This window comes from Copidosoma floridanum, unplaced genomic scaffold, assembly GCF_036245765.1.
Source record: "Copidosoma floridanum isolate Cflo_tuat_1 unplaced genomic scaffold, Cflo_Japanese_pri ptg000011l, whole genome shotgun sequence".
Classification (NCBI taxonomy): Eukaryota; Metazoa; Arthropoda; class Insecta; order Hymenoptera; family Encyrtidae; genus Copidosoma; species Copidosoma floridanum.
Window position 1 is genome coordinate 1,694,644 of NW_028321888.1, and position 13,496 is coordinate 1,708,139.

The 13,496-nt window shown below is 32.1% G+C and overlaps 1 protein-coding gene across 1 annotated transcript in view; it reads right to left on the minus strand.

Moving 5' to 3' along the window:
• Positions 1 to 4,120: 4,120 nt before the first annotated feature.
• The window catches only part of Spase22-23 (Signal peptidase complex subunit Spase22-23), a 157,467-nt gene continuing 148,091 nt past the window's right edge, over positions 4,121 to 13,496 (minus strand). The window contains exon 5 of the mRNA XM_089590025.1: positions 4,121 to 4,412. Coding sequence (XP_089446151.1) covers positions 4,283 to 4,412 — 130 coding nt within the window. The 3' untranslated portion in view covers positions 4,121 to 4,282. The remainder of the gene's footprint in view (positions 4,413 to 13,496) is intronic.

A 13,496-nucleotide genomic window follows, 5' to 3' on the forward strand; every position in this document is an offset into this window, starting at 1 on the left:
ATACCACGAGGCCATGCCAAAAAAGCAGCACAGCTCTTAGAGATTTTAAGGCAGTTGGTAAGTCACTATCGGCTCAATCTTTGAGGGGTTAGAGCAAAGACATTTATGGTTGACAAGAATACCAAGGTAGCAAGCCCCCTCGCGACAGAACTCACTCTTTCCCTTATTGATAGTAAGTCCGGCTATCTTAGTTCTTTTCAGCATGTATACGAGCCACTTTAGATACTTCTTCGAAGTCTTGATGAGTATAATGTTATCGAGATAAGTGTCGGCGAAGGCCTTGAGTTTATGGCAAATAGGGACCCCTAGCTAGGGATAAACCCTAGGTAATTGCGTAATCCACATTTACTCTCATGATCTCGGAGAACCAGGTACTCGGACGTTGACTAACTCAGGGGCTTACACTGAGTTCATGTAAAACGAGATATACTCATCATAAGTAATACTGAGAACATAACCTCAAAACGAAAAAACCCCTAGATGTCCAAGAATTTATTAATTTTTCAATTCTGGACGCAACCCTGGTCTTCAAGTTTTTGAGTGCGCTGAATCGGAATCTGAGGTCATATTTAGTCCATCGCCCTCAGGTTTACCACTAGATAAAGAAGAACCTTACTAATAGCATGAATAAGTTATTTTCGTAGCTCTGAGGTTGCCTCATCTCTAAACCAGATCCCAGATAATAAGAAGATTGACATCTGAGTACCTGGTACTCCGAGATCATGAGAGTAAATGTGGATTACGCAATTACCTAAGGTTTCTCCTTAGCTAGGGAAAAAGCTGAAAGTGATGGACTAAATCTGACCTCAGATTTGGATTCAGCGCACCCAAAAACCTATAAGTATATGGGTCTTGTCTTAAACTCAGATAACATTTTTTTGTGTTGCTGTGCTACGTATTAACCGCTGAAACGTAATAGAGGCTAAGTGCAAGCCGTACGGCACACAGCAAAAGTAAAACAGTCTCTGTTCAGGCATATTAAAGGCGGTGGACTTGCGCGCACACTGAGACAGGGGTATTTGATGATATGCGCTGCTTACATCTAGTGTCAAGATAAAATGAGCTTTATGGAGCTCACGAGAGATCATGTTCATGTACGTTAAGAAATACACATCAAGCTCTGGCACGGCATTTACTTTTCTCGTGGAAGCAGAAGCGGTGTTGGCCATTTGACTTCTTTATCATTGAGACATGGCTCCACCTGTCACTGTCCAATGGCTCAATAACTCCGTTGCGTAGTATTTCATCTACCTGCTAATGTATTTCCTTTTACAGGTTTTTGAACACCAGATAATAGCGTTGCTTGATCGGCTTTTTCGTAGTAAGAGTAATATGATGCTCAACCCATAAAGTACAGCCAAAAGGAGTTTTGTCGTTCATTGAACTCCCGACAACTGACGGACTTGCTCCTTCTCCAAAGACGTCACGTTGCCCAGGCAAATATAGGCTAACTGAACCGGTTTTATCGGCTTAGTTGCAGCAACTTCAATACCTAATCTCTTGTCCCCGAGCAGGAACTAGTCTGCATGAGTATAAAGGACCAACCAAAAAGGCTTTGGAAAGTCGATTTTTTTGAAGAAAACTTAATGATTTCTAGTAATACAGCCTTAAATTATTCCAAAACAAAGTCAACCACATCCATTTATTATAATTTTGATTTTTAATGAGTAATAAAATAGTCCAACATTGACATATCACTTTGTGTGTGTGTGGGGGTGGGGGGTGTGTTTATCAAAGGTGACTTATGCGGATATTATTGAGTAAAAAAAGGTTATTGTGAGGAAAAAATCGCACTGATGCGGACCGACTGACCTTTTTTTATTCAATAATGTCCACATAATTCACCTTTGATGAACACAAACTTACATATGTATACATAAGTAAGGCTTTACCTTCCTTCGTGCTTCGCTTGCCAACCCCCCCTCCCAAAAAATAGATTGCAACTTCAAGTTTAAAACTTTTTATAGAAAGGTTCTTTTTTGATTTTTAAGTATCTTACTAACTACAATTATATTATTTTAATGATTATTATAAATAACAAGTTACATAAATTTTAATAGAACAATATTTTTTATTTTGTTATTTTATCCTTTTATATAAAACTTGAATAACTTGGGACTCACACTGGGCGTAGGTGGGACGCGGGGCTAGAGGATAGTTGAACTACGCGGTACGGTATTCGAAAAGGTGGTATGAATGTTTTCGAGTAAAGGAAATTAAATTGTAATGACCCGACGCAATTGTTGTGCTGTATCCCTATGCACTAACTCGCGGTGCGTCTAAGAGTTGTCAATATTATTCGAAGCGGCGTACTGAAGATGTCCCGTTTGCGATATAGAAACTACCAGTACGGTCATGAGTGAAGGTGTCGTTCTAGAATTTACGTAAATGGGCAAATTGTGGTTTAATTCGCGACCAGTATAGAAGCCACCAATCCCATCACGAGGAACCGTGTTTGTTCTATATTTACGTGTAAAACAGTCGACTATTTATTTCCTAGGGTTCCGAGGGTTTTTAAACCAAAATTAAGCCGCACTTGTGAAGGACCATATGGTAGCAGAGGCAGACTATAGCTACTCACTCGACCGTTCGAGGGTAAAAATAAACCGTGTCCTCGCCTCGAGGTAGACTGGAAGGTAGCAGAGGTGGACTCTAACTACTCAGTCTACCCTAGGGGTGATAATTAAGAGAGAGTTCTCGGGGCCTCTGGGCCTTTTTATAGGGAGTAGCGGATCTCAGTCACGCGCTGGCTCTAAAACGACGCAGGAAAACTTACCAGGGGAAATCTTGGAGAAAAGACAATAGCCTAAAAATCTAATTGGTTAGAGCTGCTCTAGTTCAGCCACTCAAAAATTGGCACTTCCCACATGCGGCTTGCTTTCCTACATGCGTCAAGAAAGGAAAAGTGATTCACTTACTCATGCCCTTCCTTTCTTCTTTACATCAAAATGTAACAGGTTCTGATCTTGGCTTAATATCAACATTAAAAAATATTATTATTAATTTTTACTAATGCTAAACACTGTTTATTTATTCAATCGAAGTTGTTGTAAAAAGAGCGGTGAAAATCGCTCAATATTTGGTTTAAGTTTTGATTGAATAATCGTTCGGTGCGTTGTGGTATTAACAGTAGTTTTAATAATAGTAGCTTGTAGACAGTAATAAGTTTATTTTTATTTTACAGCTTCGCTATTATGTTCACCAAGCGCAGACCTCGGAAAGGATCGGTGATTCCTGATTAAATGGAAGGATCTTTGGTGGCTGGGGTTCCTAACTTCGCAACAAACAGCTCCGCTCAAGACGTCTGCTAGTAACTTAGTTTGAATGTAGCCGACTTTATATAGTCTGTTGATAGATCAATAGTTGTCAGAATTGGCTTTCAAATATGGGTAATGATATTTCCCAAAAGTTGTTGCAAAAAATTTATTTGTCAGAGTCGAGATGGTAATGGAGGGTTGTCGGTAACCAGAGTACCCCACTGCTCGATGAACTATTTTGTTCTTAAATTCTGTCAGTGATCGACTATAGTAATAGATATTTTGCTCAAAACTATTATCACCAGACTTATTGACTTCGATTCCAGGTGCAAGATGCCACCTAGCAGATCCTACTAAACTAAAGCGCAAAGCAAGCTAGAAAAAACTATGCAAAAACTATTTGGGAAGTGCGTTTTTACGGTTAGAGATTACAATGTTTTTTGGGACTTAGCTTTATTTATTAGTAAAATACATTCAAATGAAAATGTTTTGTCCATATTTATCAAAGCACTATATGAAGAAAAATTTGAAAAACTAAGAATAATTATGAATATAAAATGAAAGATTGATTAAAGCCTACTATCGAAATGTAAGAACGCATATTTAAATACAGGCATTTTATCTACCGTACGATGAGTATGATATAAAATTTACATGTGCGTGGAGGAGTTAATTTTTATGCATTTTTTGTGAGAATACATGGGTGCACTTTGGCTATTTTTATAACCAATTTGATCTTTTTAAATTTTTGTGAGCATACCTGTTAAGTTATAACAAAAACATACACAAACATATACAATTTTTAAGTTTCAAGTAATCATGAAAAATGGGTTCTTGTAGAATAAAAGGTGTTGCATGCATATTTAAAATTTTGTCAGACAATTTTTAATTGCAAAACAAAAAAAAATTTTGAAAACAAAATAAAATGCATTTCCTTAAAATACATATTTTGTACAAATACATCATAAAAATCATGATGATTTTTTTTTTTGTCGAAGAATTAATCAACATCTTGTTTTAAAGGCTCACACCCGTGATGTTGTGTAGTCTGCTGGAAATCCAAATTCATGATGTCCAATTCCATTGGTACTGGGTAATAGTCCTGCGTTTGGTATTACGTTCCATGATAAATGTAAAGAAATGTTTTTATTCCCCCTGTCGGAAAAACAAAAATAAACGTTACAAATTAGTCTTGAAACTTAATTTCAACATGTTATTTTGTTTGCACGAGCATCAAATTATAAATAGTTTCGTTAGACCATACAAGTAGAAGGTTTCAGCTAAGAAGATATTAAATTAAATAAAATTCTAAAAAAATTTATTAGAACTAACGTACAAAAATCAAACGACAATTGTGTTAAATATTTTTTGTATACTGTCTTAGGACATGAAAACACTAAAATCACCAAGTTGTCTAACAAGGCTATATTTATGATTGATGATTATAAGTATGATGTCAGATGCGTGAAATACAAAATGATGGATCCAAATGGCGAAAAATGTAATAATAAATTGTTTCTACAGGTTTTTCGGGTGCTATTATGGAATTTGATGCTAAAGTTATATGAATAATAAAATTGGTTTCCGCCTCATTAGGATGCAAATTGGAATTGGTTCCCGGATATTTGACAGGCATAGTGAAAGTAGTTCTTGATACATTGAATCGTATAGACAAATAATTAAATTCTCGCAAAAACAAGGATCTCATAATCATAATCATCAATATCATCATGGTTAAATATCTCATCATATTCTATACTGGGCTCACGACGCTGTCAACAAGTGTTTACTCTTATTATTTTCAATGTAAGTTTCTTGTCATTCTGCTTGTCTCATATAACTTTGTATTTTACTGTAATGTATAGAAGTACTGATTTTGTTTTAGCACAAAAAGAAGCAGCCGTAGTATTCTATAAATGTATGTGTAATCATGTTATTGTATAAAGTGGACGTAAATTTGAGTGAAAGAGGAAAAGCGGTTTTGGGTGTCCATGGATTACAACTTTGTATCTAAAAAAATTTGAAAAACGGCCTATAACGTTGAACGTGCACATTCAGATCATGTAAGTGCTGCATAAAAGTTAATAAAACCAATAAAATTGTTGAAACATCCAGTAAATAACACAAACACAAACACAAATCGACGAAGCCGATGAAAATTGGTGAAAGCTATTGTTAAAAACCGGATCTTTATCTTGTTTTCAATTTGTACTAATAGTCTCAAAAAGTTTTTACCCGTTTACATTGTTCATAATTTGATAATTTCACATTGGCGTTCGTGGTCGTCGAAATTTTTTGAACACACTAGCGTCAAAACGACTGTCAGTCCAAAGGTTGAACGAAGTGTGACGGGGAAAAAATATTGAACATATTAGTATGAAAGACACTTTATTACTTATTTATACGTATCATATCTCTTAATTGCTTTTTAATGGCCGAAAACCAGTCCCACTATGTATCCTAATTAACCAGGAACCGATTTTACAATGTTTATATCTAGAAAAATGTGCTGGAAACCCATTTAGGATCACCTTTTTTAAGGTCACAATTTTTTTTAATTTTGCTCTGTGTCATAATATAAATAATTATTGATTTAACAAAATTTATATTACAAGTAAAAGTGTTCAAATGGATTGTTATATTAGATTGGTAGAATGCCTGTCTAAGTTGTCCATCATAAAAATTACAATACATCATGAATACACACGCGCATATTTATATAATGTTCTTGCAAGTCCTTATGTGTATGTACGATGTCTGTTTTTAAGTGTAAGTGTGCAATTACACTGTATAATTTGTACTGTTGATCGTAAAAGCTCCTGTCTATTATAGTTAGGTTTTGCTAATAGGTGTCCGTAGTTAATCGAGGTCCATAGAAACATCTTTTTCAGTTCCATGCATTTTGACCCCCTAAATGTTGTAAACGAAGGTGCTTGACTAAATTTGTTGTAAATTAATTGCTAGTAACAATTATTATGGCTAAGGAAACACCAATGAACAACTGTTATGCACAAATAGAAAAAAATTTAATTTTAGCTCAATAAAACTTTTTATATGCTTGGCATATTTTAAACGAAAACCTATTTGGGATGTACACAACTTAACCCCTTAGTTTTTTAGTAAAAAGCTCTAACTATAAATGTGTACTTTAAGATGAAAAAGGACTTATAACAATGTATACTATAATGTTAGAGAACAATATTATTCATTCATTGAGTAAAATGATGCCCTATCTCAAAAATGTACCTGGGAAACCTGCTACCTTAAATATGTATCTTAAGTACGTGTTGAAGTGTAAAACATTCTATCTCAAAATAATGTAACAGAACGTCCTATCTCAAATGTGTATTTTAAAAATATCCTATCGAAAAATCATATTGACAAACGTCCTATCTCAAAAAAGTATCAAAAAGTGGCCTATCTCAAAATAGTATTTAAAATATCCTATCTCGAAAAAATAAGAAAGAACAACTCACCTTAAAATAATGCTAGTGAAAATTTTATCTCAAAATGAAATAAAAATTCATCCTAAAGTAAAATAATTAGACAAAAGACAACTACAAAAGAAAAGGAAGATGGAAGTAAAAACAGTTCAAGTGCATTTTAAACTGAAAGAAAAAAAAGATGGAGCATGATTCAAGTGCGGAAAATATGAACACTTCAAGGCACAATGTACGAGAACGAGACAAAGGTGGTGAACAGCAGCAACAAGACGGGCGACAATAACAACAGTAGTGGCAACATTGCGGCAGCTGAGGCCAAGGTCGTGGAGCTGGAAAAGGCTCTAGTCAATATCGTCAAGGAGGCGGTTGGCAGCAAAATAATCAAGTACATCAAAATGAAGACGGTAATGTGAGTAGTTTTAATGCGGAATTCGAGGAAAGAATTAATGAGTCGCGTGTTAAAATAACCAGCTGCGCTAGTAAGGTTAAGTGGTTACTCGATAGCGGTTGCTCAGATCATAATGCAAATGATGATCAATATTTTTATGAAACTGTTGAATTAAAAAAGCCTCTAAATGTAAAAGTAGGTGATGGTCGTTCTTTAGAAGCAACAATAGTTGGTAATATGAGGCACAAGTTTATTGTTTATGGTCGAAGTAAAATTAATATTTAATGAAGAATGTAATCTGGTGCGATATGCATAGCTAAATTTTGAAATCTTACTAAAAAATTAAAATACATTGAAATTTATTATCACTTTGTAAACGAAAGCATTGCGAAACACGAAATTGATATTGTAAAAGTTGATTCAGAAGAAAATATAGCAGATATTTTTACCAAAACTTTAGGCAGAAAAAGTGCGAAAGATTTAGAAATTTATTGAATGTAAAGTAGTATAAGATACTAAAATTAAGATTGTAGTATCAATTTGAGAAGGCGTGTTGGAATATAAGTAATTTTATATTAGATGCGTAAGTAGTAACATCTGTTACGCGGCATGGGCACTGTGAGTGCTGGATGATGGGTGTGTGTACTTTGTAGTTTGTACAGTGATGCAGTTGGGAGAGACAGAACATGGCCGTGGCCGCGCATGCACGCTCTCGTAGATTCTCTCGGTATTATGAGAGGAGAACTTGTAATCTTGTTTAATTTTTAATTCTGTGGTAAAATATAATAATTTTAGTGTTAACGAGTGTTATATTATTGATCCACTACCTTATAGTATATTTATTGAACAAATTCATTTCATTACCTTAAGAAAGTCAAAAAAAGTCAGACTAATTATCACTAGTACTTACCATCCCAAAAATTAATTTTGTAACTCTTTAAATAGAAAAAAAAGTTCGGATTATCTAACATTGCCAAAGATTACTTGTCTATGGATGAGTGTCTTTATCAAACAAAATTTAGAATTTATTTTTTTTTTTCGCCGGCAATAGCTCGTTTGATAATCAATTTTATTAAATAATCAGTGAACTCAAATGGTTATACTGCTAACTTCTGTTTATTATTGAACGACGTTTCGGCCCGTACAGAAACAAGTTTCAAGGCCCTCATTAAGTTCCAATAAAATCTACACAAGAATTACAATTAACTATTAGTATTAATAAATTATACAATAAAATTTCACTTCGGCGCTAAATTAAAACTTACAATTGACCGCTCTAACGGGTCGCGTCAGGCAACGCGCTAGATGTTATTATTGCGAATACATATATGTAAAATTCGCAAGCGCTTATAAAGCTTAAATTGTCTATGTATTAGAATGTGAATATACGTTGTGATAGTTAATACAAATGCTGTCCCTATCTATAAGTCAATAAGTGTGGCTACTAAGATATCGAAATACTAAACGCGAGAAGTACAAGCATAAGTCAATAATTTTAAATTATTATCAATGAACAGTTTATTACAATTTTTTAAATTATTAGTATCGAACATTCTATTAACATTATTATTATTAATCTGTATGTGTAACATTTCTGAGAATAATCTTTTGAATCTGTTATTCTTAACGTCCAAAATTTTAACATTATCAAAATCAAAGAATTGCGATGTTTCTTTCATATATTCTACCAGTGCCGATTTGTCTCTTAGGTATTTGCAATCACTTCTATGTTCATTAACTTTTAATTTGAGACGTCTGGAAGACTGCCCCACATAACAAGCCTCACCATTACTTGAATTTATTTTATATACAATATTACTTTTCTCGCTGACATCAAATTGGTCTTTGCCTAATTTTATGAATGTAGAAAACTCATCTGTGCATTTAAAAATTACTGTAGTTTTATTTTTGTGAAAAATTTTTTTAAGCATTGGAGCAAATTTATTGTAAAAAGGAAAAACTATTAACTTGTTGTTATTAATATTTTCTCGATTTGAAACTATTTTATTCGTAGAATTTTTCATTTTAGCCAATCTTTTATTAAAGTATTTATTAATAAAATTGATAGGGTAATTATTTATTAGGAGGAACTTCTTTGAGATTTCAAGATTTTGTTGATGGAATTCAGAGTCAGACAGTTTTATACTATAATCAACTAATGTGTATACTATTGCAATTTTTTGAGATAAGGGGTGGTGGGAATGATAATTCAAATAACGTCCTGAATGTGTAGGTTTTCTATACCAATTCGTAATAATTGAATTGTTATTCTGAATTATTAGTTTCAAATCGAGAAAATTAATTTCATTGTCTTTGGTAATTTCAACTGTAAATTGTAAATCTTTATCAAACCCATTGAATATTTGTAATACTTGATCAATTGAGGATGTAGGAACACAAGCTAAGATATCATCGACGAACCTAATATATAATGGTACAGCAAAATTTAGTTTTTCAAAGCAACTCTCCTCCAAACGTCTCATGGCTAAGTCGCACAAGACAGGACTAACTGGGCTGCCCATAGCAGAGCCAAACGTTTGGTTATAAAATTTATAATTGAATTGGAAGGAAGTCGAATTCAACACCAACAAGACACCTTCACAAAACTCCGCAAAAGAAAAATTAATTTTATTGCGTAGATATTTCAAGTTGGCTTCAATAGCCTTTAGAATGATGTTTTCACTAGTATTGGTAAACCAACTGACAACATCTAGACTTATCAGTGTGTAGCCAGACGGCATTATAAACGAATTTATTTTCTCTTTGAGTTCTAAACTATTTTTTATGTATGATTTAGTTTTGGGGATGTTATTGTTAAGGAATGTAGTTAAAAATTTTGAAAAAGCGTAAGTGGGGGAATTAATAGCTGAAACTATAATGCGGATGGGAAATCCTATGTTGTGCACCTTAACCAGTTCGTAACACCTTGGTAGATACGAATTTTTTATTTCTGAAACATCCACATGAAACCCACAATCTTCGAATATTCCCCAATTCTGCCAACGTTCCACTATTTTTAAAGTTTCTTTGATAACTTCATTGAGTGGATTTTTTTGCAACAGCTTATAATATTTGTTATTATTCAATTGATTTTCAACGCCATCAATGTACGATTGTTTTTCCAAAATGACTGTTGCATTACCTTTGTCAGCCTTTGTGACCAACAAATTTCCATTATTATTTAAAAATTTATTGGTTGATGCAATATTATTTTTTATTTGCTTAGAAAGAAAGTCAGTTTTCTTAGTTGCTTTCAAGAATCATTCAAACGATTTTAAAATTTGATTTCTTATTTTGTCAGTATTCGCACCTTTATTATTCAATAAACCCTATTCTAGCATTTTAAAAAATTAAAAACAGAACCGAGAGTTAATAGTGTATGTAAAATTAAAAGTTTCCCCTAATTTTAAAATATTAAAAACATGATCAGGAATAGAAATATTTGAAAGATTATGAAGCCACTTTACATTTCTATTACAGTCATTGCTATTGTTATTAGATAATATTACGGTGTCACATTGACTCGCACTCTTATCTGTGTCTTGTGTATTATTATTATCAACGTAAATTCTATCTATAGTTTGTACATTATTGTCAACAGAAATTTGGTCATATGGATGATATTTATATGTTCTGGCAAATAAATCGTCGAATTCTTCTTTTAACTTTCGATCGATTTCCCGAGATTGGATTGATATCTTACTATCAATAAATTTTATGAATTCTAAAATAATTTTATGGTCATCAACTTTTTCTTTCAATAACTTGGTTGTTCGAAAGATTGATTTATTAATGAATTTAATATAAATATTAATATCAGCTATCTCGTTAATAAGCACAGCTATTTTTAATTTTTTAAAAATAATTTCAATTTTGTTTATTGCATGTTTACTATTAAATTTAAACTTTTTTAAATTTAATTAAACTGTTGCCTATATGGCTTGGAATTAAATCGCATGCTCTGCATTTGACTAACTGAGACGTTATGTGGGGCAGTCTTCCAGACGTCTCGAATTAAAAGTTAATGAACATAGAAGTGATTGCAAATACCTAAGAGACAAATCGGCACTGGTAGAATATATGAAAGAAACATCGCAATCCTTTGATTTTGATAATGTTAAAATTTTGGACGTTGAGAATAACAGATTCAAAAGATTATTCTCAGAAATGTTACACATACAGATTAATAATAATAATGTTAATAGAATGTTCGATACTAATAATTTAAAAAATTGTTATAAACTGTTCATTGATAATAATTTAAAATTATTGACTTATGCTTGTACTTCTCGCGTTTAGTATTTCGATATCTTAGTAGCCACACTTATTGACTTATAGATAGGGACAGCATTTGTATTAACTATCACAACGTATATTCACATTCTAATACATAGACAATTTAAGCTTTATAAGCGCTTGCGAATTTTACATATTTGTATTCGCAATAATAACATCTAGCGCGTTGCCTGACGCGACCCGTTAGAGCGGTCAATTGTAAGTTTTAATTTAGCGCCGAAGTGAAATTTTATTGCATAATTTATTAATACTAATAGTTAATTGTAATTCTTGTGTAGATTTTATTTGAACTTAATGAGGGCCTTGAAACTTGTTTCTGTACGGGTCGAAACGTCGTTCAATAATAAACAGAAGTTAGTATTGTAACCATTTGAGCTCACTGATTATTTATTAATCTATCCACTGCTATTAGAGTACGCCTAATGCTCAATCAATTTTATTGTTGTTTAAAATAAGAAACATTGTTTACCTAAATATCTACGTAATTATTATATAAAAGTAAGAAACAGTTCGACTAATTATCGCTGGCACTCACAAGCCTAAGAATTGGTTAAGAAAAATTCTCAGAAATAGTTGTGCTATTAAATTCTTGCAGTCACTTAATTCAAACTTAATTTAAATGATATACAAAACTAGAACCACCGTTCAGATACTTGACTTTGAGACTTACGAGTTTAGGCCATAACATTGAGTTACTTGTAATGTAATGTAATAAAAAATGTTTTTTTAAATCATCTTATTTTTTACCGTGAAAAATATCTTTAGGAAAGACAGTCACAGATGTTACACGATTACAAAGTAAATAATGAATTATCATGTTTTATCTATGATTTTTATAGTACTTTATTTCTTAATTTTATAAAAGTTACATATCAAATTTAATGTTTGACAGTTCAAATTACCATTGATTTCTATTTTCAATCATACAAATACATGCATCCATCTCAATATAATGGACTACAAACAGTGAAAATTTTTTTTTCTTTTTATACATATTTTTTAACTTGTTGTTAATCATGTATTTTTGGCTGCTCATTTATTAATTTTATCGGTTTATTACATTTGACCTTTTTTTTGGAGTTTAAGAGTGATTAATTTTCATTTTCAGTTGCTTGGTACTTGAATCACGGGCTTTATGAATTTCATTAGGAATAAAAGACTTAAGCAAGAATCGAATTAAGTTATTTTTATTTATTTTGTAGAAAAAACTAAGATTTTTTTAATATTGATGAATGCAAAAGATATAAGTTTAATAATAAAAATTAAAAAAAAGGGCTTCCTAATTTATTTGTACTTTGAAGTTGTGGTTTATTTAATTATATTGCTCTAAGGTTAAATTTTATTTTATTTGCACACAAGGCATTCTTCGGCATTATTTCAAGGTGGAACGTTCTTTCATATTATTCCGAGATAGGATATTTTTAAATGCTATTTCGAGATAGGACGTTCTTCAATATTGTTTTGAGATAGAATATTTTTTTATTGTATTTTTGAGATGGGACGTTATTTTATATTATTTTAAAATAGGACGTTTTACAAATAAGTTTTTGAAATAGAACGTTCTTTTACCTAACTGACGTAGAATATATGTATTAATTTTTTTAATCACGCTGATCGATTAATTAACACTACAAATAATCTAGAGTAAGATATACACACTAAAATAAAATTAAAAGGGCGATAAAATAAAATTAGATTTCAAAGCAAGCACAAGCAAAGTCCATGAAACCTAGTCCACGAAAGTAAGGTACTATGGCAATACAGTAAATTGTAATGTTTAGAGAAAGTAAGGTTGATTATAGAATGAATTACACTCAATAATATTAAATTCAAAGTTTATGTTTATTTAGTATAGTAGAAAGGAGATCTTTACATGGTCTTGGCACATACAGTCGACCGGGCTTCGCATGAATTTATAAAAGAGATGCCTATTATAATACTACTTTAGACACTTGAACCACGCTCAATCAATACTACCGTACCAGACATTGCAACTTCTTTTCTTTAAGCTTCAAATTTATTTTTAAACAATAATCCAATATTCTATTTAAAAATAATTATTTAATGTAAATGACTAGGTACAAATAGGAAAAATTATTATCCATCGCAAAA